Source organism: Rutilus rutilus, assembly GCF_951802725.1.
Source record: "Rutilus rutilus genome assembly, chromosome: 11".
Classification (NCBI taxonomy): Eukaryota; Metazoa; Chordata; class Actinopteri; order Cypriniformes; family Leuciscidae; genus Rutilus; species Rutilus rutilus.
In genome coordinates, this window is record NC_140216.1 from 16,792,699 (window position 1) to 16,818,306 (window position 25,608).

Sequence of the window (25,608 nt, forward strand, 5' to 3'; positions counted from 1 at the left end):
CTTGTCTGTTAATTCTTTTCCTTTTTTCAGTGTCATGTAATTCTCATATATGATTTATCAATATGTTTAATTTACATGATTCCCCCCTTTGTGATTTTTATTTTATTTTTATTTGTTTTAGTTCTGTTGTTGTCTGTTATTATGTATATTTTTGTAAGCATAAAAAAAAAAAAAAAAAAAAATTCCCTCTTCGGAGCATCACAAAATGGCAATTTTACCCATCAACCACCGCGGCGCTAGAGCCGCGAAGCTCTATTAACCAATCACAGCAGTTTTATTATTATTAATAATTGAATGCCAGGATAATTTAACAAGGTATGCTGTGTGATGATATACATTTTATATATGTATAAATATTAAAATATATAAACTTTGGTGCCAGACTCGCGTGCAAAGCCCGCGAAAACAATAGGTAGCGAAAACGGAAGTTTGGCCAGTCAGAGCCAGCGCGTGCACACATCCTGACTGTCTACTCCCTGCTGAGAGGAATAACTTGAGTTTTCTGGAGGTAAGTACTTTAATTATTCGATATACTTCACAAATTATAACTACAATTATCAATGACGTTTAAAAACATGAACTAAGTAAATTATACAATCTATTAACAGAGGCAAACAACCTGTTGCTGTTAAATCTGTTACGTCACTTGTGCGTGCGCATGTCTGTCATGTTAACGTTTGGCCCTACTTATTAATGATAATTACAATAAAGTATTTTAAAAAACTATGAATCACAGATGCGAAAGGGAACTGAATTCGTTAAACATAAGTTACTCCTGAAGCGCGGCCTCTTCTCAGACAGCGCGTGAACACTGCTCAAGCACCCACAGAAATGGCCGAACGACACGGGAAAATACGATATTCTCTTTTAACCTCACAGCGGTTCTCGGCGCGTGTATGGCCGAAAACATAAATATATGTGCCCATACATAAATATATGTGCCCATGTTATCATTATATCTGCCTGAGAAGTTTTCCTTTGTAGCTTAGATGACATTATTTTGAGACCATTTTGTCCTGTAACGTTAAAAATTCAGGGCTTTTCAGAGATACCAAATGTTTGGAGTTTGCATCATGACAACCCCCCTATCCTGACTGACACTGACTGGATGATTAAATTCAGCACTCTTATAGAAATATGATTTGATCAATTACATTTTTTTTTTGTAATAAATTCACATCTTTGGGGTTTTAAATAAGAATATGACGTTCTGTTATGAGACATGCATCTGTTTTATTCATGTCCACTGTAGAGGACACCGGGACATGCTTGTCAGGCATTTTAGGAGACAAGTGAATAGGAAAGAAATGCTAAATATTTATATGAAATATGAGCTATTATAAAAATGTTGTCTATTTATTACTCGTTATAGCTACTTTTTTCCATTACATGTTTCCTAAAAACACATTACTATTCAAATTAGAGACAATGAAAATATACATATCGCATATAATGGAAAACCAAATTTTTGGCCATGTTTACAAATAATGTATATATATATATATATATATATATATATATATATATATATATATATATATATATAAACATTAACAAAACTTGTTTTCCCTTATGGGTCTCAGGGAGGATATTGGATTAGGTCTTACAATTACAGCAACCTTAGAAACGTGGTGCTGTCTGTCATTAACGTCAATTAAACAACCAAAGTAAACACGGTATTCTTATGAACTGTTATACAGCCTAGCATAACAAGAATTTCTCCTTCAATACGCAAAAAAGCCCCAACAGCGTTCATAACTCAGGCAGTTTGTTCTTAGGTTAATTGTGGCCAACACACCACTAAAAGTAAGAAAAACAAGGGAGAAAAACAACATTATCAATGACTTCACAGAATTCCCAATCAAAATAAATAAACACAATTCCAACAGCTTCCCTTTCACCCTTTCATTTCCGCTGTTAAAAGACGGACACCGCTGACCAGTTAGGGTAGAACAACCTATGAGAAATGGGACAGGAGGGGAGACAGTGGACACAATGGAGGGAGAGAAACACACACCCTTTTTTTTTTTTTTTTTTTTTTTTTTTTTATTCCAAGTAATATCAATCAGCAGCTGGGTTATTTTGATTAAGTAATAATAACTCAAAGTTTACTGAATGTGTGTATATATATATATTGATAAAATTAATTCTGTTCAGTCATGTTTCTTATTTTTCTCCATTTTGCTTTTGTGTCAACAGCAGCTAAATGACCCCCAAAAGCTCTTTTAAGAGCTCTTTCAACCATTAAGCATCTTTATCCATGTAAGTATATTTTTGAGACACTTAAGTTAGTATTTGGGCTTAGCCTATATTCTTTAAAGCTACATCATCAGCCATGTTTTAACAGCTTGAGATGTTTCCCTTATTTGCACTTTATCTTAGCTGTCCATGTTAATGTTTATTTATCTGCCTTTACCAGTTCAAAATTGTGACTAATTGAAAATTATCTGAAAAGATGAGAAACATGGGCATAATTAATGCAGTTTCTCGTGTTACCATAATATTTTGCTAGTCAATAAATTAAAATCCATGATTTTTTTTACCACAATTTGATTAATCAATTCATTTCTTTGACTACTGCACGTCTATACAGACCTAGGTAATAGTTGATATTACAGTAGTTACTCAGTCTTATTTTACCCATTTTTCTTGTCTGCAAACAGATCATTGTGACTGTGGTGAGCAGGGTGTGGCTGAGAGTGAGAGAACGGAGGCTGGTGAGTGATTGATAATGAGCAACGTACAGGTGTCACTCATCAGTAATCACACTGGCCTCCAGCTGTTCTCTCAAAGCCCTCAGCCTCGGCCTGCTCGCCACAGTCATCCTTTGCTATAAGATGTTTTTAAGCACATTCTTAGTTTCACTTTAGATTTATTTTATATATTCATATTAGATTAATTTGCAGCATACACCTCATTCAACATTTTGGACTACTGTAGTGGTTACCTGTAATATATTCTTTTTATTGTTTCCTTTTTTAGATTTTGCATCATCCTCCACTGTTTTTTTTCTTTTCTCTAACCATCCCTTATTTCAACCAAGGTAAGTTGTCTTTTTTTTTTAAGCATCACTTAAAGGTGTTTACAGTTGTATAGTTATTTTCTCTTTAGTGTATATGTGCTTGTCATGGAAGCATAAATGAATTTATTATATTAAACAGAACTTTTAACAAGGTGAATTAGACTGATGACAGGTATACCTGCGTTTTAACACAAAAGGTCTTTGGATTTCCACTTACTTCTAAAATGAATGCTTAATTCGTGGTTATTATTATTTTTAATGAAAACAACTCATCAATAAAGATGTACAATGCTAAATTTGCTTACCGTATATCTAACATTAAAGGGATACTTCAGGATTTAGCATTAAGTTTTGTATCAGTAGAAAACCTGTAGTATTTTCAAATTACCATGCTTTCCCCCCTCATATCCCCCTGAGACGAGAGATTTGTATGTTTGTTTTTTGTTTTTTTTTGGTCTGGAAAAAATCCTCTGACGCAAAAATCATAATTTTGCGTCATCTGAGGATTTTTTGTCCAAAGGCTAAAGACTACAGCCAGTAGAAGGCGCTGTTCCGCATGTTTTCAACCCGCCCATATGAGGATGCGATCTCACTCACAGCATGAACACAGATAGTGTCAGCTATCTTTTATTTGGAAGCTAAGCTAACAGACTCTTGTTCTGTGGAGAAAGCTGAGTAGTAGGAGAAAGTATTAGGGGTTACCATCCTCTTTTTCCCGGACATGTCCGGCCGTCGAGATCGTCCAAAATGTCCGGGATTCGGCTTTTGCTTTCTGCAGTCATCCATTCATTGTTTACATGCACACCTTTTGTTTCAATCTAACTGAATTCACTCCGATTGGTGAATCTGAATGTAGTGTTTACATGAACGCTAAACAAGTGATCGTTGCTGTGGATTGATTGATAAGGAAATTCCCGCTCCTCTGTGAGATACGAGAACGGTGCATCTCACCATTGTTGCTCATCATCAGTAAACAAGCCACCAGCCTTGTGTCGCTCTCACTCGTCCTGCTCGCCACAGTAAACCTAATCAATGGAGGATGTAGAACGCAAAAGCCGAATCCAGGAAATTTTGGGCAATCTCGAAATCCCTGTCAGACTCGTCACGGAGACTCAATAGTAGCTAGCCTTGTGTTTAACTGCACTCTCTCACCGGTAGGCGTGGCTTCCTAGGGCAGTGAAGCAAGTGCATTCTGGGAGTTGTAGTTTTTCATCCCCAAAAGCTAAAAATAAATTTTCTGGCTTTTCTCAGTCTAGAAGGCTCCAAATTCAAAAATAATTTCACATTTCTACTACATAAATTACCCATTTTAAATACACATTCATCTTTCCAGAGCTGAAATATCCCTTTAATGAAGCAAACTTTACATTTAATATTAGTCCTAGAGCAGAAAAAGTTTAATACATTTAAAATACTATAATCACTTGACGCCATTAAACGGCTATTATCGTGCAAAAACTGCAACAAATCCATTATTCATGATTAAAAATCTAAACCAAAAGATTACTTTTAGTATCATAATTATTAAACCGTAATGAATTAAAATTAACTCACCTAATATAGGCGGGACTCAAAAGAGGTCCACGCTTCCAGTCAGCACCTCCTGTCTTTCACAATTTTTTTTTCTTTTTTTTTTTTTTCAAATGAATAAAACACTTTAAGATTCAAAATTAACACTAGAATGCCAAAATATTATATTTAAAAAAAAAATACCGACATTAAAGACCCTAGAACGCAATTTTACTCTTTGGTTATGAATGCAGCTTGGAAAAAACTGCAAATTCATTATTTAGGAATAAGATTCAACAAGATTTAGTTTAGTATCACAATTCAAGTGTGATAAAGTTTATGAATACAAATTTATTCACCTTGTTTGCACATATCTTATAACTCGTATCTTATTACACTCATCTCGCAAAGTCGTGATAGCTACACTACACGGAAAGCCAGCTAAAAAAAATCTAGTATGATGCACATGATTTGATAGATGTGTAAAGAATCAATGCAGGAAAAAGGAGAAAAAAAGAAAAACAAAACCAACTAGATTCAATCCACTGTAGCGTTAGTATGATGACACATGATCAGATATTGTTTTTGCAAAAAAAAAATTTGTTTTTATTTTAAATGTATGGATTTATACTGTTCTACCAAACTCTTGTCTCTTTTGACCTGTCTGTAAATACCTGTAATACAGAATAATACTCTTGACTTGTATATTGTTTAATCACTGTCATTTAATGTTTATTTGTTGATTGTAAAGGATGACAGAATTTTACTGTGAACTATCCCTTTAATTTAACTTGCTCTCCTAATCTGCTGTTTCTCTCTCATTATAGGGTAGTGAACATCCTGAGCTTGAACTCATTAGGGATATTCCATGCATATTTTATTTGTGACTCTGTATTGTGTTCACTAGTGATGAATTACAATGAACGCAGCAATCTTAGGAAAAGGGCCCTCAAAAGAGTTGACACTTTTCTTAAATCAGTGAATCATGAGGTGTATGACCATACTGATAATCTTAACAACTCTCCTGTTACCATTCCTCCTGGTGGCATTCCCTCTGACTGCAGACCTTCAGATCTGAATCCTACTTGCATCTCTGTTAGTGAGAATACAAACAGTAGCTATGATTGTAGCAGTACTGGCGAAACAAACGATGAAAGTGATCTCAGAAGCAGCATTACTGACTGGGCACTTCGTTTTGGTGTATCTCTCATTGCACTTTCTGCTTTATTGGCAATTCTTAAAGTGCATTTACCATTCCTGCCAAAAGATGGAAGGTCACTGTTAAAAACGAAAACAGAGTACAATGTGGAGATGATTGCCGGTGGATCTTTCCACTATTTTGGTATTGTCAATGCTTTCAGAAACACGTTGAGAAGTGTATGTTCTTATTTTACAGACGGGCACACATTTAACATGCAGCTAAATTTTGACGGCATCCCACTTTTCAAAAGTTCTTCAGTTCAACTTTGGCCTATTCTTGGCATGTTCAAAGGTCTATCTAAGAAACCTGTTGTCGTAGGGTTGTTTTGTGGGACCACTAAGCCAAAAAATCTTTCTGACTATCTCAGTCACTTAGTTTGTGAGTTGCAGAGTTTAAGAAGAGGTTTTGTTTTTGGTGGCAAGACTTTCTTTGTCAAGGTAACGTCTATCATGTGTGACGCTCCAGCACAAGCCTTTATCAAAGGTATAAAATCTCACACAGGATACTATGGCTGTGACAAATGTCAGCAGAAAGGTTCCTATGTGAAACACCGCATGACATTTCCTGAGAACGATGCCTCCTGTAGAACAGATGAAGCTTTTCGACTGGGATTAGATGAGGAACACCATCTAACACACTGTCCTCTTCTAGAAACTGACATTGACATGGTAACGAGTTTTCCTCATGATTACATGCACCTTGTGTGTTTGGGTGTAGTGAGACGTCTAACGGATCTGTGGTGTGGTGCAGTGGGCCCCCTGCGTACAAGACTTTCGAGCATTCAAGTCTTGGGTATCTCTGAGAGACTGGTAGCATTGAAGGAGTTCATTCCAGCAGAGTTTGCCAGAAAGCCTAGGGCTCTCAGTGAGAGACTTCGTTGGAAGGCAACTGAATTCCGTCAACTGTTGCTGTACACAGGCCCTGTTGTTTTAAAGAGTGTGTTGCCTCGCCAGGTTTATGATAACTTTATGCTGTTGTCTGTTGCCATCTACATCTTGGCAAATTCAAAATATTGTATCGAAATGAATGATTTGGCTCACTCCTTTTTGGTATCATTTGTTGAGCATTATGGCTTGTTGTATGGCAAAGAGATGGTGGTATACAACATTCATGGCTTGGTACATCTTGCTAGTGATGTTAAAGTGCATGGTCCTTTAGATGGCATATCTGGCTTCCCCTATGAAAATTATCTTGGTGAGCTTAAGAGATTGGTAAGGAAACCTCACAATCCACTTGCACAGATAATCCGCAGGCTGTCAGAACATGAGGAAAGGAACTGTTATTCCACTGATGAAATATCACTGATGTGCCCCCATAAAAATGGACCTGTACCACAAACACTGACAGAAGCAGTACATCAGTTCAGACAGCTTACTGTTGATGGTGTCATGCTGCGAATATCGAGCAAAGATGATTGCATTTCTATTCATGGCAAAGTGATTTCAGTAAAAAACATCATTGCTTATGGGGGTAAAGAGTATGTTATGTTTCAAGAGTATAGAGAGAAAGAGGCCTTATACACTTACCCTCTTGACTCCAGAAACATGGGAGTATTCATCGTGTCCAATTTGTCAACAGTGATGCACTTTACTGAGCTCACAAAGCCCTGGCAGAAGTGTGTGAGGTTGCCTCTGGGAGACAAATTTGCAGTCTTCCCTCTGACTCACACATCTTAATAATATCACCAATTAATGTACATAGTTCTTGAGAAGCAGCAACACCATTTCTGGATTATATTGTGGGACATGCTTTTGTAAGTGGCATTTATATGAATTCGTTTTTTAAATGAATCTAAATGAAGTCTAAAATTAATTACAACTCTTGTTTTTTTCAGCCAATGTATCATATCGTAATCTTTGTAACCACAAATGAAGTCGAGGTTGTCCCCCATAATTGGGTAAGGGACAATGTTTGTATGTGGCCTCCATACAAATATGAAGATAGAGTTAAAGCCATAAAATCAATGGTAAAGCCAGGACCATCCTGGACTCCCTTCAAAACCCGGATTATTTTTACTAGAGGTACATATCCTTAGCTTCCATGGGTCAGATTTACTAACAGGTTGCACCAGCATAAACCGTCTTTTGGTGTCGGGATTTATTAAAGACACTAAAGGTGTGAACAGTTGTTTTTGCGGCTGACCTTGTTGCATATGCGGTTTTAAGAGTTTCCCTTTCAAACTCATGCTGAATCATTCAGATTAATTTAAATGAATCATGCAAGGTGATTAACTAAGGTTTGTGCTAGTTAATTTCCTGGTATTTGCACCATTGTTTACCTCCCCCCAAAAAAGAGATTGTGCCTATTTAGTAAATCTGGCCTATATATATATATATATATATATATATATATATATATATATATATATAAAATTTCTTCATTTTCTCCTATTATTTATTCATAATTTCTCTTTAATGTTTTTTTTAGTTTGCTTCACAGAAACCTTGTTGTTTATCTATACAGAAACATATGAAGAAGCTCGCCAAAAACTACCAGAGGCAGAAATAAACACAGACCTTACAGACGTGGACTCGCCCCCCGTGAGAAGAAAAAGACACATGTAAATACAGCACATACAGAGCAGAGTATGGCTGCTGAATGAGGACAATCAATTGAATAATTGATTTTTTTCTTCAGTAAAAGGGCACGTTATTTCGATGATAGTGAAACTGAGGATGAAGCAAACTTTCCACTTCCAGCAGCGCCAGAAGTGCAAATCAACCCCATCAGGAAATGTAAGATTGGCCAATTTGTGCCACAGTTATAGTTCTATTAATTTGTTTTATTAACACATTTGTTTTTTTGTGAATTCGTTTGAGGAATGCTATCATCAGTTCTGGGAATACACTTTTGTCTTTGAATTTAGTAGGGCTGTCACAAACGATTCTTTTTTTGTAATCCGTTTATTATGCTCTGCTTGCATGCTCTGATAATATCTTTCTAGGACAATCTATGAAATCTGATTCTGTTGCATAGAACTGAATAAAGAATAATATATTAATTTGAATATATATATATTTATTTTATTATGGACCTATTTTCTGTCCAATTTTTGTGTTACTTTCAAAATAATTGTGGCTATTTTTGTTTGACTTATTTTTTTTAATTCAGGAAAATGATTGATTATTTTTGCCAAGTGCATCCAGAAGTTTCGGTTTCGGCCCAGAATTTTAATTTCGTTGCATCCCTACTTAATACATATTATGTAAAAACAATGAGGCATACAATTGGTTTAAATAAAGCAGGGCTCGACATTAAGCCTTGTCATGTGCTTGTCCTTCGGACAAGTAAATCGGTCATTCACTTGGATTTTTTTGTGTTGTAAATATAATTTATTTTGAAGCAATATTCTCATCAATGTTAAATCAGCTTTGACGAATCTAAATCTGCATATTTTTACATTTAAAGGGGTCATATAATGCCATTTTTGTACAAGCTAATATTATTCTTTAGGGTCTAAATTAAAAGTTTGTAATATACTTTAATTAAATTCTCATTAGTATTGTAAGAACTAATTTTACCTGGTCAAAAACAGCTCTGTTTTCAGCACGCCGTTTAAGTGCATGTGTCTTTAAATGATAATGAGCTGTGCTGACCCCGCCCCTCTGTTATGTGCGTACACCTTTTGAAATAACACAATAACCATAACGCGCTGTTCATTATAAACGTGGGATTATGAATTATATTGAGAACGCCGTACATAGAAAACATGCCGTAATGTAAACAGCCGCATTCATCGTGAAGCGTGCTAATGATTTGCAAAGATTAATATAAATATTAATATAAAGGTTAATAAAACATTACACTCACTTCTTCTGGAGGTGCAGAAGGAACACGAATAGTTGGTACCGATCCTTTTTTCAGGAGCAGCTTCTTAGCAAGAGCAGCTTCTTAGCAAAACCAGCTTTACTGACCCTCGTTTGTAAAGCAGTCTGGTGTGTGAAATGATTCGCGCAAACATGAAAGCATTGACGTTGATCTTGGGGAATATTCCCTTCGAAAACAAACTCAGCCACTGCATCTTCAGTGGTTCGGATTTAGGAACATCAAAATGATGCTGTGTTCCTTATTACACCCAAGAACAGAACACCACAATCGCTTAGACGCCATTCTGCTCATAGACAGTGCTCCAGTCCAGCATATCAACAGTGACCGCGTCGGTCCGCACGGGCTATGATTGACAGCTCGCTCACGAGCGAGGGTGGGTCTGTGTTGAAACGCTGCTGTCAATCAACAATCGTGGGAGGGGCGTCGATTTTTGTGACGTCACATGGTCGAACGGCTTGATTTGAGAGAGGGGAAAACATATGAAGATTAAAAAAAAAACACTGGATGGATTTTTATCATTTTATGATGGTTGTGTACAGGCACTGCCAACACACATTTCAGTACAATCAACTTGTAAAAGTGCATGTACCATTATATGACTCATTTAAAAGGCATTTTTCCCCTAATCGTATTAAATGTCTGCTCCATCGTTCATTTTAAATTCTTACATTTGAACAATTACTTTTTGAATAATGAGACACTATAGGGATTTTATAAATTATCGCAGTATGTTTACTGAGTTTCAATGTGTGCTGCACTCATTAGGTTTGATTTCTCGAGAGGTTAAGCAAGCCACAACAGTGAAAACCTTGCTGACCGTACATTATTATCATTCACTTTCGATCGCCACACACATTAAATTATTGTAGAATCATTTTCCCTCTTGTTTTCCTGTACAGGTACCAGCAGAGCAGGGAATTACTCTCAACCACTGGCCAGAGAGGATGCAGAGACTATGAATTGTGAGTATTTGAAAACACCGGGCATGTGAGTTACAGAGTAGATGTGCTTCAATTTGATAATAGTTAGACTTAAACTTGCCTCAAAGCTCCTGAACACTGACCTCTCCAAATCCTCCCTCTTGTTTTCCTGTACAGGTACCAGCAGAGCAGGGAATTACTCTCAACCACTGGCCAGAGAGGATGCAGAGACTATGAATTGTGAGTATTTGAAAACACTGGGCATGTGAGTTACAGAGTAGATGTGCTTCAATTTGATAATAGTTAGACTTAAACTTGCCTCAAAGCTCCTGAACACTGACCTCTCCAAATCCTCCCTCTTGTTTTCCTGTACAGGTACCAGCAGAGCAGGGAATTACTCTCAACCACTGGCCAGAGAGGACGCAGAGACTATGAATTGTGAGTATTTGAAAACACCGGGCATGTGAGTTACAGAGTAGATGTGCTTCAATTTGATAATAGTTAGACTTAAACTTGCCTCAAAGCTCCTGAACACTGACCTCTCCAAATCCTCCCTCTTGTTTTCCTGTACAGGTACCAGCAGAGCAGGGAATTACTCTCTACCACTGGCCAGAGAGGATGCAGAGACTAAGAATTGTGAGTATTTGAAAACACCGGGCATGTGAGTTACAGAGTAGATGTGCTTCAATTTGATAATAGTTAGACTTAAACTTGCCTCAAAGCTCCTGAACACTGACCTCTCCAATTCCTCCCTCTTGTTTTCCTGTACAGGTACCAGCAGAGCAGGGAATTACTCTCAACCACTGGCCAGAGAGGACGCAGAGACTATGAATTGTGAGTATTTGAAAACACTGGGCATGTGAGTTACAGAGTAGATGTGCTTCAATTTGATAATAGTTAGACTTAAACTTGCCTCAAAGCTCCTGAACACTGACCTCTCCAAATCCTCCCTCTTGTTTTCCTGTACAGGTACCAGCAGAGCAGGGAATAACTCTCTACCACTGGCCAGAGAGGATGCAGAGACTATGAATTGTGAGTATTTGAAAACACCGGGCATGTGAGTTACAGAGTAGATGTGCTTCAATTTGATAATAGTTAGACTTAAACTTGCCTCAAAGCTCCTGAACACTGACCTCTCCAAATCCTCCCTCTTGTTTTCCTGTACAGGTACCAGCAGAGCAGGGAATTACTCTCAACCACTGGCCAGAGAGGACGCAGAGACTATGAATTGTGAGTATTTGAAAACACTGGGCATGTGAGTTACAGAGTAGATGTGCTTTTTTTTTATAATAGTTAGACTTGAACTTGCCTCAAAGCTCCTGAACACTGACCTCTCCAATTCCTCCCTCTTGTTTTCCTGTACAGGTACCAGCAGAGCAGGGAATTACTCTCAACCACTGGCCAGAGAGGACGCAGAGACTATGAATTGTGAGTATTTGAAGAAAACACAGGAGATGTACTAGTCCAGTCGTTTTATGAAAAAAGGTAGGACAAATTGCAACAGAAGCAAATTCAACAGATTTTTGTATCCTGAATATGTCCTGAGTAAGGGGAAAAAAGCCCAGAAGAATCCCTTTAGGGGAAAGTTTAGAAAGACCCAAATATAGCCTATTCATTATTTTTCTCATGATTAGGGTAACATTTTTAACCTGTATATCACCATGAGAATTACTGAGTTGATTTTTTAAATGTTGTTAACCTGTTAAGCGTTGCCAGTGCGCCCGCGCACTGAAGCGTTATTTATTTATTTAATTCAAAATTACTATCAGATTTAATGTTATACCTTGACAAACTATACATAATTAAAAATATATAATACTCAAGTTTCAGTATTTAACCACTATTGTATTCTGAGAAACTCATAGTGACAGTTATGTCTTAATTTGTGTCAGGAGTTATGAAATGAAAAAATGAGTCGATACCTTTAATATGAATTATGCGCGTCAGCCGCTTTCATTCATAAAAAACTCCGTGCTGTCGTCATGACAGCGATACACAAAACAACGTGCCTCAGGGCTTTAGCTAAAAAATGTGCAGATTTGGAGAAATATTGATAGATTCTCATAGATTTACATCATATTTCTATAGACAGGAATAATATTTATTGAATTTATACCCAAATGCGTCGATGTAATCTTTATGAGCGTTTGGGACTCTGATTTACTGTGTCTTTAATTCATACCAACAGCCTGAGGGCGCTACATGCACAATAATAGTCCATATATGGAACATGAAGAAGAGCCATGATCATGTGACATTCCAGGACGTTAAAAATAAAGTCATTTGACATGGTCTTGAAAAACATTGAACTAAATCCAGAGTTTTGGACTTATTATCTTCAGATTTTAAACATAAAATGTTTAGACATGTGGCTTTAGCTATAATGCATTTCTAGATTGCTCCAGTGCCAACTTCAATTTTATTTTCATGAGGATGTTTCATAAAAAATAATTTCTAATAACTTTACAAAACTTTGAAGCTATTTATAAAAAAATTTTTCATTATGACAATAATTAATTCTACATTTACAATAAACTGCCAGGTGTCAGCTTTCAAATGAGATCATACTTGTGCTTTTAGTACAAAGGGTTCATGAACTGTATGTGTTTCAGTTTGGGTATGTCATTTCTGGGGATTTTTCAAAAGTGGGGTTGCAGCTTAACAGGTTAACATGGGCAAACGGTGCATAATCTAATTATGTATGTGCTAATTTGCATAAATACCACAACAGATCTAAACATTGGGTATAGCCAAGTGAAAATGTCTTGTTGGCATATAACAGTAAAAGACTTGATGTTAAGGTCTGAATGGAACCTGTTTAGGCTACCCATGAGCATTAATACATAGATGGAAGTACTTTAAACCAGCCTTTATTACTTAATATTGCAGAGATGGGGTTTGGGGATGGGTCTGTGGGACTGTTTCTGGGAGATGAGTCTGAGGGAACAGGAGAGAAGGGGTAAGGAAAATGCAGAAGACAAAGGAAGGTAAAATAAAAAAGTGAACCCTCAGTAACAGTCCCCGGGACCCAGCCCCAAACCCCATCTCTGCAATAATAATGGTTTAAAGTACTACTTCCTTTATGTATAATCCCAAATGGGATTCTTCAGGGCTTTTTTTTTTTTTTTTTTTTTTTTTTACTCAGGATATATTGAGGATACAAAATTAGTTTAGTTTGCTTCTGTTGCAATTCGTCCTAGGTTGACCCCCATTTTGGCTTAGAATGACTGGATTATAATGTTTTTTTTATCTTAGAATGTTTATAGCTGTGTCTGAAACCGTTCACTCATTTACTAATCCCTATATAATAGTGTATGGCGTTTGAGTGCACTATATCTGCAAGGAGTGAACGAAAGTAAGTGAGTGAATTCGGACGCTGACGTTTACACTGCGCGTCGGAGAGCTGGAGCTGTCGCAGTAAAGGCTTTGTCACACGTGATAAAACTCCTTTTATCTTACATGTTACTTGCTTTATAAAATAAAATTAACAACAATCATATTGATTATTTTGTAATACCTCTGTGCCAGCTTTGTAGTTTCATCGATTGAAATTGTTAAACTCACGCTCACAGATGACAGGATAAGGATTAAATCAATGTTAAAGCAAAAATAAGATAAGTTGTAAAGTAATCTCTGGTTTAAACTCACTCGCTCCCGGACTTTCATGCGAGCTCAGTCCTCTACGCATTGGATTGTGGGAAATTGTGCTTCAGCAAGTGTACATCGGATGTACGCTCTAGTTCAGAGAGGATTGTGGGTAAAAGTAGTGAACAAATGTAGGGAATGATGTCGTTCACTCAGAATTCGGACACCACTACAAAATGGCCGACACCCTAAATAGTGGATAGGGAGTGATTTCAGACACAGCTTATAGGGATGTCCCGCGTGACGTCACGCCATTTAGAGCAGCCATCTTGACGGAATGGAAAATGCTAAACCGCTGGTTATAATACAGCCAGAGACGGGCTCTGATACAGCTCGTCGCGAAATATTCATCTATTCTTCTATCATGCCCGAGCGATGCTGTGATAACGATAGCCTGCTAAGCTTGTGTATGCTTTTAAGCTTGTGTATGCTTTATGCATCCCAAGGATCCAAGATGGCGGCGCGAGTACATCGCGAGGCTCGCGGTCTCTCCAGATTCTGTAATTTAGCAGTATTTTTCTTGCTCATTTCGGGTCTGTTCGTCCAGAACAGTTGTGCCTTAACATCGTACACCCAAGGTGAGCTTTTGGATATTGGTTTGCGAATTTCCGACAGTTTTATGGACAACCTTCGACTCCTTCCTGAGATCGCCAGATCACCCGAGGCTATGCACTCTGCCCGGCCGGGCGGAAGTGCTCGCAGGCGCCGGCGAGATCGTAAACAAAGGCGGGGGAAGCGCGGAGGACTAAGAGCTAAGCTAAAGCTAACACCACACCGGCTCTCTTTACCCAGCATTTTCCTTGCCAATGTACGGTCGCTGTTGAACAAAATGGAGGAGATTCGACTCAACATCACATACAGCAAGAGACTTTTGAACTGTAATGTTCTAATTTTCACGGAAACATGGTTAAACAGCGGAATACCGGACAACGCTATTGAGCTAGCGGGACGCCATACATTCCGGGCGGATAGAACATTAGATGGCTCCGGTAAGACCAGAGGTGGTGGATTGTGCATTTACATTAACAAAGCTTGGTGCACAAACTCTGCTATTGTTGGGAGACATTGTTCAGCTAACCTTGAGTTTCTCATGGTTAAATGTAGACCGTTTTATCTACCGCGGGAGTTCACTTCCACTATTATAACTGCAGCCTATATTCCCCCGGATGCTGATGCCAAGTTTGCTATGAAAGAACTTCACGCAGCCATCAGTAAACAACAGACCGTTCACCCGGAAGCTGCGTTTATTGTTGCGGGTGATTTTAATCATTCAAACTTAAAGTCAGTGCTACCGAAATTTCACCAGCATGTTTCCTGTCACACCAGAGGAAACAAAACCTTAGACCATGTTTACACAAACATGGCTGAAGCTTACGTCGCGACACCCCTCCCCCACTTGGGACAGTCAGATCACCTTTCTTTGTTCCTCACCCCCAAATATGCACCTCTGATCAATCGCGTGAAGCCATCAGTGAAGACCATCAAGGTGTGGCCTGCGGGGGCAGATTTCTCACTCCAGGAAAGGTTTCTACACACAGACTGGAGTATGTTTGCTTCTCAAGCCACCAGTGGCTCTCACACGGACATTGACTGCTACACCTCCTCTGTACTGGATTATATTAATACCACCATTGACAGTGTTACAACCCAGAAGCAGATCACCACATACCCAAATCAGAAGCCATGGATGAACAGGGAAGTGCGACTCCTATTGAAGACACGCAATACTGCCTTCAGATCAGGAGATGCACAAGCCTATAGCACATCCAGAGCAAATCTGAAAAGGGGCATCAAAGAGGCCAAGCACTGCTACAAGCTTAAGATAGAGGGACACTTTTCCAACGCTGACCCTCGGCGCATGTGGCAGGGCATTCAGGCCATCAGTGACTACAAACCCTCTCACTCCACCCCCGCAGCCACTGATGTCAACTTCCTGAACGAGCTAAATGACTTTTATGCTCGCTTTGAAAGAGACAACAGAGAAACTGCCACCAAGCTCAAATCCTCAGCTGACCACCCACCGATCACACTCTCCTCCACAGATGTCTGCAATGCACTGAGCAGGATCAGCGCGCACAAGGCTGCTGGACCAGACAACATCCCTGGACGCGTACTCAGGGCATGTGCGGAGCAGCTCGCTGGGGTTTTTACAGACATTTTCAACCTGTCTCTTGCCCAAGCAGCTGTACCAACATGCTTTAAATGCACTTCCATTGTGCCAGTGCCAAAACACTCCAGCCCGAAGTGCCTTAATGACTACCGCCCTGTAGCACTCACACCCATCGTAATGAAGTGCTTTGAGCGGCTGGTCCTGGCACACCTAAAAGACTCTCTACCATCCACATTGGACTCACACCAGTTTGCCTACCGTAGCAATAGGAGCACAGAGGATGCAGTCTCCATGGCACTGCACTCTGTGCTCACACATCTGGACAATAAGAACACTTATGCACGCATGCTGTTTGTTGACTTTAGCTCAGCATTCAACACTGTCATCCCAACTAAGTTAATAGCCAAACTTGGAGACCTGGGCTTCAACACCTCCATGTGCAACTGGATTTTGGACTTCTTGACCAACAGACCCCAGAATGTTCGATCAGGCTCCAACTGCTCCACATCCATCACACTCAACACTGGTGTACCACAGGGCTGTGTGCTAAGCCCGTTCCTCTACTCCCTCTTCACCTCCGACTGCAAGCCTGTGTACGGATCTAATTCCATCGTCAAGTTTGCGGACGACACTACGGTGATTGGTCTCATCAGCAACAACGATGAGACTGCCTATGGGGAGGAGATCAAGCACCTGGCCACATGGTGCACCGAAAATAACCAGCTCCTCAACACCACCAAAACGAAGGAGCTCATCGTGGACTTCAGGAAAGTGTCAAGAGGCACACACGACACCATCCACATCAATGGAATGGCTGTTGAGCGTGTCTCCAGTTTCAAGTTCCTGGGGATCCACATCTCGGCGGACATGACCTGGACAACCAACACCTCCAGCCTGGTCAAGAAGGCTCACCAGCGCCTTTTCTTCCTGAGGACACTGAGGAAGAATCAGCTTTCCTCCACTATCCTGGTGAACTTCTATCGCTGTGCAATAGAAAGCATCCTGACCAACTGTGCTACAGTGTGGTATGGGAGCTGTTCTGTTGCAGAGCGCAAGGCACTGCAGCGGGTGGTGAAAACCGCCCAGCGCATCACTGGGACTCCACTACCTGCCATCGAGCACATCCAGAGGAAACGCTGTCTGCATCGAGCTCGCAGCATCCTTAAGGACTCCTCTCACCCAGCCCACAGACTGTTTTCTCTCCTGCCCTCCGGCAGGCGTTTCAGGTGCCTCCGGACCAGGACCAGCAGACTAAAGAACAGTTTTTTCCCCAGAGCTGTCTCTTTATTAAACTCTAACCCTCATTGATCCCACTCCCCTCATATACTGATTGACTCTCCTCTCCCTCCTCACACCTGCCTCCATTTTGTTATTTGCAATACTATAATGTTCATTTGCACTGCTGACTGTTATTACAGTAACAACTGTTTACATATGCATCTTGCACTACTACCTTGACTGGAATATGCTCAATTTGCACTGCCGACTGTTTATTTACAGTACCGACTGTTTATATATACATTGCAATATCGTACCTTAACTGTAATATGCAATTACTTTCCACTGCACTTTCACTCGGATAGCTTCTGTCCAAACTTTATTTGCACTACTTTAAATCCATTGTTATACTGCTCATTAGCCTAACTTATACATATATCTATTTGTTAAATTCTGTTTATAGTAATAGCCATCTGTATATTATGCTCACATTCTGTTTATAGTAACAGCCATCTGTATATATATTCATAGTACATATCTATCTGTAAAATTCTATTTATATTAACAGCCATCTGTATATTATATTCAGTACATATCTATCTGTAAACATTCTGTTTATAGTAATAGCCATCTGTATATTATTATATTCAGTACATATCTAGCTGTAAACTCTGTTCACAGTAATAGTTATCTGTATATTATATTCATAGGACAATCTATCTGTAAATTTTTGTTTATAATAGTATTCAACTCTATATTTATTCAGTACATATCCATGTTCTGCACTTATGGAACCACTGTATATCCTGCACTTGCTGCTATTGCACTTCTGGTTAGACCTAAACTGCATTTCGTTGCCTTGTACCTGTACTTGTGTAATGACAATAAAGTTGAATCTAATCTAATCTAATCTAATGAAGCTCCGGTGTAGCGTGATGGGAAGTGAATAAGGTAACTTAGCTGTATGTCACCGAACTCAATGTCAGGAAGTTTTTCTACACATTTAATGTCTGTAAAAAAAGAACTTGTGGTGCTTCATATGGATCTATGATTTCTAATTCCTTTATCTTCCTCTTGTATATTTCTTTTTGTGATGACATGACGTGAAGAGTTAGCTGACGGCCGCTGTGCTAATAATAGATAATGGTCAGTGTTCGTCTAAACCAGTGACCGTGACGCTGAAGTGTGTGAGAACAAATGAATAACATCAGTGTGAACCACGAACATTTATTTTTTGAATTAAATATTAAATTTTAATCATTCTGTGTCATTTTTCAATGTCAATCTTTTCACTGTTTACATGTTTATGCCCAAAATGCTATAATATAGTTGACTGTCATTCTCCTCTACCCTGTGTACATTATTGATTAAATAGCCTAACATTAGCCTATTTAACATCGTTACAGGCACGATCGCGCATTCAACTATTTTAAAAGACTGGAATAAACACCAGCACACACAAGCAATCTTTTTTTATAGTCAATTTAATTAAAAAATGTAAACCCAACAGGTATGAAATGTCAGAAAGAGAAGAAAAAAAAAACTGTTAATGGGAAGACGAGCGGACTGCTGCAGCTTAGTGGATACATATATTTAGCCTATTTATTATTCAGAATGCACAGTTGGAAAGAAAATATATTTATAGGAACATTACAGCAGGCTCAAGATAATTAATACAGTGACCCATTATATACTATTATATTATTTTAATCAATTTGCTGTCATAAAACATGTGATAATCCGCATTCTCGTGTATGTAGGTGCGCTGAAGTATTCCGTCAAAATGGCTGACACTCGGCTAGGGGTCACGTGACTGGGAGATCCCTATATCTTTGTGTTTTGTGTTAAAGGAGAACTCCGGTCAATTTTAACATTGAGCTCTTTTTTTTTTTTTGTAAATTTGGAGTGCTGTCAGTACAGAGAACGACAAAAATCGGTGTTGCTTACACCGTGTTATACTCTTTTTTTTTTTTAAATTTCCACCCTGTTGACTTAAATGGGGCACGTTTTAAACCTGCTTTTAGCCTCTTAAAGGGATACTCCACTTTTTTCGGAAATATGCTCATTTTACATCTCCCCCAGAGTTAAACAGTTGAGTTTTACCGTTTTAGAATCCATTCAGCCGAACTCCGGGTCTGACGGTACCACTTTTAGCATAGCTTAGCACAGATCATTGACTCTGATGAGTCCAGTAGCATTTCTTTCAAAATGACCAAAGAGTTTCAATATTTTTCCTATTTAAAACTTGACTCTTCTGTAGTTAAACCGTGTACTAAGATCAACGGAAAATGAAAAGTTGCGATTTTCTAAGCCTATATGGCTAGGAACTACTCTCATTCCAGCGTAATAATCAAGGAACTGTGTGGCTGTACCATGGGTGCAGCAGGCGTAATGATATGACGCAGCGCCTGAAAATAGTCCCCAGCTCGGTAACTTCTTCCAACGTGACCGGGACTAAGTTTGTCTAACCTATTAGACCTATTTTCAGGCGCTGCGTCATATCATTACGCCTGCTGCACCCATGGTACAGCCGCACAGTTCCTTGATTATTACGCCGGAATGAGAGTAGTTCCTAGTCATATAGGCTTAGAAAATCGCAACTTTTCATTTTCCGTCGATCTTAGTACACGGTTTAACTACAGAAGAGTCAAGTTTTAAATAGGAAAAATATTGAAACTCTTTGGTCATTTTGAAAGAAATGCTACTGGACTCATCAGAATCAATGATCTGTGCTAAGCTATGCTAAAAGTGGTACCGTCAGACCCGGAGATCGGCTGAATGGATTCTAAAACGGTAAAACTCAACTGTTTAACTCTGGGGGAGATGTAAAATGAGCATATTTCCGAAAAAAGTGGAGTATCCCTTTAACATCCTTGATGTGTCATTACAAGTGCTCAGCCATGTGAGTGATTCCTTTAGAGTGATCACGGGTGAATCTGACTGCAGTAGATGTGAAAGATATGAATAAAAGTGATGTTAATTCAGCCAGCGCACATACCTGTATTTACTTCCTGTTTTCGGTCGAAGTCCACAGTAGTTGATTGTCGACTCTCGACAATCGACTACTGTGGGCTTCGACCGAAAAAAGGAAGTAAATACAGGTATGTGCGCTGGCTACAAATTTACAAAAAAAAATTAGCTCAATGTTAAAATTGACCGGAGTTCTCCATTAATATCTAATGTTAGCCAAATTCAGGGGTGACATTTATTTATGGCTTGTTTTGATGCCATCAGGGTGCCAAAAACAAATCCACAGCAACCAAAGGAGGACATCAACACCATTGAAACAGACATCAGTAACCCGTAAATTTACGATAAAACCTTTTCTTCCCATTTAACCCATAATTTACCCATATACAGTCAGGTCCATAAATATTGGGACATCGACACAATTCTAATCTTTTTGGCTCTAAACACCACCACAATGGATTTGAAATGAAATGAACAAGATGTGCTTTAACTGCAGACTTTCAGCTTTAATTTGAGGGTATTTACATCCAAATCAGGTGAACGGTGTAGGAATTACAACAGTTTGTATATGTGCCTCCCACTTTTTAAGGGACCAAAAGTAATGGGAGAGATTAACTATCATAAATCAAACTTTGCAGTCAATTACAGCCTGAAGTCTGGAACGCATAGACATCACCAGATGCTGGGTTTCATCCCTGGTGATGCTCTGCCAGGCCTCTACTGCAACTGTCTTCAGTTCCTGCTTGTTCTTGGGGCATTTTCCCTTCAGTTTTGTCTTCAGCAAGTGAAATGCATGCTCAATCGGATTCAGGTCAGGTGATTGACTTGGCCATTGCATAACATTCCACTTCTTCCCCTTAAAAAACTCTTTGGTTGCTTTCGCAGTATGCCTCGGGTCATTGTCCATCTGCACCGTGAAGCGCCGTCCAATGAGTTCTGAAGCATTTGGCTGAATATGAACAGATAATATTGACCGAAACACTTCAGAATTCATCCTGCTGCTTTTGTCAGCAGTCACATCAATAAATACAAGAGAACCAGTTCCATTGGCAGCCATACATGCCCATGCCATGACACTACTACCACCACCATGCTTCACTGATGAGGTGGTATGCTTTGGATTATGAGCCGTTTCTTTCCTTCTCCATACTCTTCTCTTCCCATCACTCTGGTACAAGTTTATCTTAGTTTCATCCGTCCAAAGAATGCTTTTCCAGAACTGGTCAGGCTTTTTTAGATGCTTTTTGGCAAAGTCTAATCTGGCCTTTCTGTTCTTGATGCTTATGAATGGTTTGCACCTTGTGGTGAACCCTCTGTATTTGCTCTTGTGAGATTGTAGACTTTGACAATGACACGCCTAGCTCCTGGAGAGTGTCCTTCACTTGGCTGGATGTTGTGAATGGGTTTTTCTTTACCATGGAGAGGATCCTGCGATCATCTACCACTGTTGTCTTCCGTGGACCTCCAGGCCTTTTTATGTTGCTGAGCTCACCAGTGCATTCTTTTTTCTCAGAATGTACCAAACTGTTGATTTGGCCACTCCTAATATTAATGCTATCTCTCGGATGGATTTATTTTGTTTTTGAAGCCTAATGATGGTCTGTTTGACTTGCATGGAGTGCTCCTTTGAACGCATGATGTAGGTTCACAGCAATAGATTCCAAATGCAAATACTACACTTCGAATCAACTCCAGACCTTTTACCTGCTTAATTGATTAAGAAATAACAAAGAAATAGCCCACATCTGTCCATGAAATCGTTTTTGATTCAATTGTCCAATTACTTTTGGTCCCATGAAAAAGGGGGGGTGGCTCTCTCAAGAGCTGTAATTCCTAAACCCGTCCTCCAATTTGGATGTAAATACCCTCAAATTAAACCTGAGAGTGTGCACTTTCAGCCCATATCCATTAAATAACTATAGCTTGAATATGTTTTGGTAAATACCTGAAAAAATAAAAATTGTGCCTGTGTCCCAATATTTATGGACCTGACTGTAACGTGTGCTAAAATCTACTGCTAAACTTTGGCCTTTCCCACTAATTAGCCTTGACAGCAAGGAATCGCACCTCACACTTTAGACATGGAGAGGCAGAAGTCTTAAGTTGTAAGTAATACTGTGTCAGTTCACTAACACTGCATTCAAATCTTACAGGTTTACCCATATTTCCAAAATACTGTTACACAACATGCATTCTTTCACAACAATTTAAGTTCTAAAACTGACCGTGTTTAACTCATTAACCTATTAAACCAAATTATGTACAACCAAATCTGCAGAGCTATAGAGTAAAAAAAGAGTTTTACTTCCTTGTACTGTTATTTTACATGTTCAAACTAATATATTGTTGTGGTGTTCCTCTCTTTAGCATCATCCCACACTGGTTTCAGTGAAGGTTAGTACTGACATTTTTTTTTTAATGCTTTTTTTTGTTTTTAACACAGTAATATGCTTTTTTTCATAGCTTTTTCTTTTTTATAGCTTGGATACGCAAAATTCTTGCAAACCAAGAAATGATCAAAGAACAGATGGGAACGTTGGTTAAATTGGTCTACGATCTCAAAAAATTATCAACTACAGAAGACAACCCAACTTTAAACACAGACTGTTTTCCACTGTCAAGTTTTCAACAACTTTAAGTCATTGAGGGGCAGCTGCAGCAGGAAGACTACAAGACAGCTGTGGTAAGATTTCATATTTCAATAGAACAATTTAACTCATCAATTAACTGTGTCAGTGTTTTCATCTTTTGTTCATTGTACATGGTAAAAAATGTAGTCAACCACGTGTTAAAATCATATCTGTACTGGCTGGGCCGGTTCGACATGGAATGGTTAAGCAACAAGAAAGGTTTGGCTTGGTGAAGAAGCGGCAATTGTACTCACTCTAACTGATTTGCTGAAGTCAAAATGTGGATGGTCATAGTTAGCACTAACCAATGAGATTGATGGTTGCGAATAAGTTCCCCCTACTGCTGAAGGAACTGAAATGAATGTAAATTAGCTAATGATTTTCTCATCCTCAAGTCATCCTAGGTGTATATGACATTATTCTTTCAGACCAATACAATGTTATATAAAAAAAATGTCCTGGCTCTTCCAAGCTTTATAATGGCAGTGAATGGCTGTATATTTTCCAAGGCCTGTCTGCTGGAAGCTATTTATTTTTCTTATACGAACGCATCGCTTCGCTTCAAAGAGCCTTTATTAACCTCCCCAGAGCTGTGTGGAGCACTTTTATGATGGATGGACACACTTTTATGCACTTCAAAACAGAAACGGCTATTCGGCTATTCTACTATCCTTTTATAGGCTAAATAATTTCAAATGAACTGTTATATTAACCGGTAAAAGCCAAACCCATTTTTGAACATTCTAATCGAGTATGATGTTTGCTTGTTCCTTTATTTGTCCATATATTTATTTTTACAGATAAACACGTTAGCCTTGAGGGGAGGCACAACAGTAAAGGAAAGTGTATGGCGGATTCTGAACTTCCTTTTATCAAATGACATGGCCCGGCAAATGAACTGGAGGGGAATCAATGGAAAAGCGGCATTCAAAGACACCTCGCTGAAAACTGTAATTAATGGTATGGCTTTCTGAACTTAACTACTGTGTTTTATTTGTGTTTGGTGTCAGCTAAAAAACAATTCCCTATAAATGATAGATTTTATGATAAATAATAATAATTTGCTTATTTACTGTTGGTCATATGTGTCATTTTAGCTGCAGTCAGAAGAAACCGTTTGACTTCCACTGCAACAGACCAGGAAGTAGAAAACTGGATAAAGAGATGGCTGCAGCTTTCCGCAGACAGGGATGGAGGCCGTCGGGCAAGACAAAAAAATTGACTGTTTCTTGGTTCTGACAATTGCCTGTTCTGCCTGCTCAACGGGCTGCCCTTTTGCCTTGCTCTGTTTTTTAACTATAGATCTGATTCTCCACTTGCTTTATTAAATTCTCCTGGTTCTGAGTGACACTTGCTTGACCTTGTTCATAATATGTAGAACTTGTTCCTAATATGTAGACCTTGGTCTAATGTTTTCTTTGGACAGTCCTCCCCTTCTGGACCTCTGCCTGTTTAATTGTATATATTTATAAAATGTATTTATTATATTTATTGTTTCCTGTTTTTGATGTTTATTTATAAATATTTGTTTTCTTTGGACTACCTTCTGGTTTCTGGCAGTACCCCCTTCTGGACCCTGCCTGTTTAATTGTATATATTTATATAATGTATTTATTATATTTATTGTTTCCTGTTTTTGATTTTTATTTATAAATATTTGTTTTCTTTGGACTACCTTCTGGTTTCTTGCAGTACCCCCTTCTGGACCCTGCCTGTTTTATTGTATATATTTATATAATGTATTTATTATATGTATTGTTTCCTGTTTTTGATTACTATTTATAAATTTAAATGTATTCATGAAATATTTATATTTATTAAATCACTTTTGACTGATTATTTGAGTATTTTCTTTATTATATTATGATTAGATCTGGGCCAGATGTGGCCCATGCCATTTTTGAGATTTGGCCCAGGTGTGGCCCATGTCATTTGAGATTTGGCCCAGGTGTGGCCCATGTCATTTGAGATTTGGCCCAGGTGTGGCCCATGTCATTTCTGAGATCTGGCCCGGTTGTGGCCCATGCCATTTCTGAGATCTGGCCCATGTCTGGCCCGGTTGTGGCCCATGCCATTTCTGAGATGTGGCCCACATCTGGCCCGGTTATGGCTGACTTCTAGCTGCCACACTCAGGTTGAGTCATCGCCGTCATTCCATGCGGTATGTGGGCCAGAAGAATTTGGAAGATGTGGGCCACAACTGGGCCAGATGTCATTTGCTATCTGGGTTGCTCCCTAAAAACTCACTATGTTATCGGAAATTCTGAAGCTCAAAACTTTAATCACACAAGACAGTTCGCTACAAAATTACATGTGATAGGCACTAGCGGCAATCAGGATTTTGATTGTAGGCGCTTTTCTGCGGCACTGAGGACAGCGACTCAGTAGCCTACCTGAATTTAATGCATAATTAAGCATAAAAAAAAAAAAACTGTAGGATTTTTTTTCTTTCTTTTTAATACAATTACAATGTAATATTTTCAATTGTTTAATAACATTATAGGCCTATTATTTTTAGTTTATTAACAGTAGGGATGCACCGATCCGATACTCAG

General features: G+C 38.7%; 1 protein-coding gene across 6 annotated transcripts; it reads left to right on the forward strand.

The window, feature by feature from the left end:
* Positions 1-273: 273 nt before the first annotated feature.
* On the forward strand, positions 274-24,890 carry LOC311299618 (uncharacterized protein). Of its 6 annotated transcripts, XR_014629168.1 has the most exons (14): positions 284-508; positions 2,200-2,262; positions 2,983-7,753; positions 8,196-8,292; positions 8,370-8,467; positions 10,460-10,522; positions 11,450-11,512; positions 11,846-11,908; positions 20,688-20,756; positions 22,469-22,528; positions 22,791-22,817; positions 22,904-23,106; positions 23,854-24,013; positions 24,151-24,890. XR_014629168.1 is itself a non-coding variant. In XM_084423301.1 (13 exons), exons 3-13 carry the CDS (start codon positions 7,528-7,530, stop codon positions 22,901-22,903), a joined length of 846 nt encoding a protein of 281 aa, XP_084279427.1. In that variant the 5' UTR covers positions 274-508; positions 2,200-2,262; positions 2,983-7,527; the 3' UTR covers positions 22,904-23,025. The 6 variants fall into 6 exon arrangements, 1 of the variants encoding a protein (XP_084279427.1); XM_084423301.1 differs by lacking the exons at positions 23,854-24,013; positions 24,151-24,890 and adding an exon at positions 11,648-11,710 and having other exon boundaries at positions 274-508; positions 22,887-23,025; XR_014629167.1 differs by lacking the exon at positions 11,846-11,908 and having other exon boundaries at positions 282-508.
* The last annotated feature ends 718 nt before the right edge of the window (positions 24,891-25,608 follow it).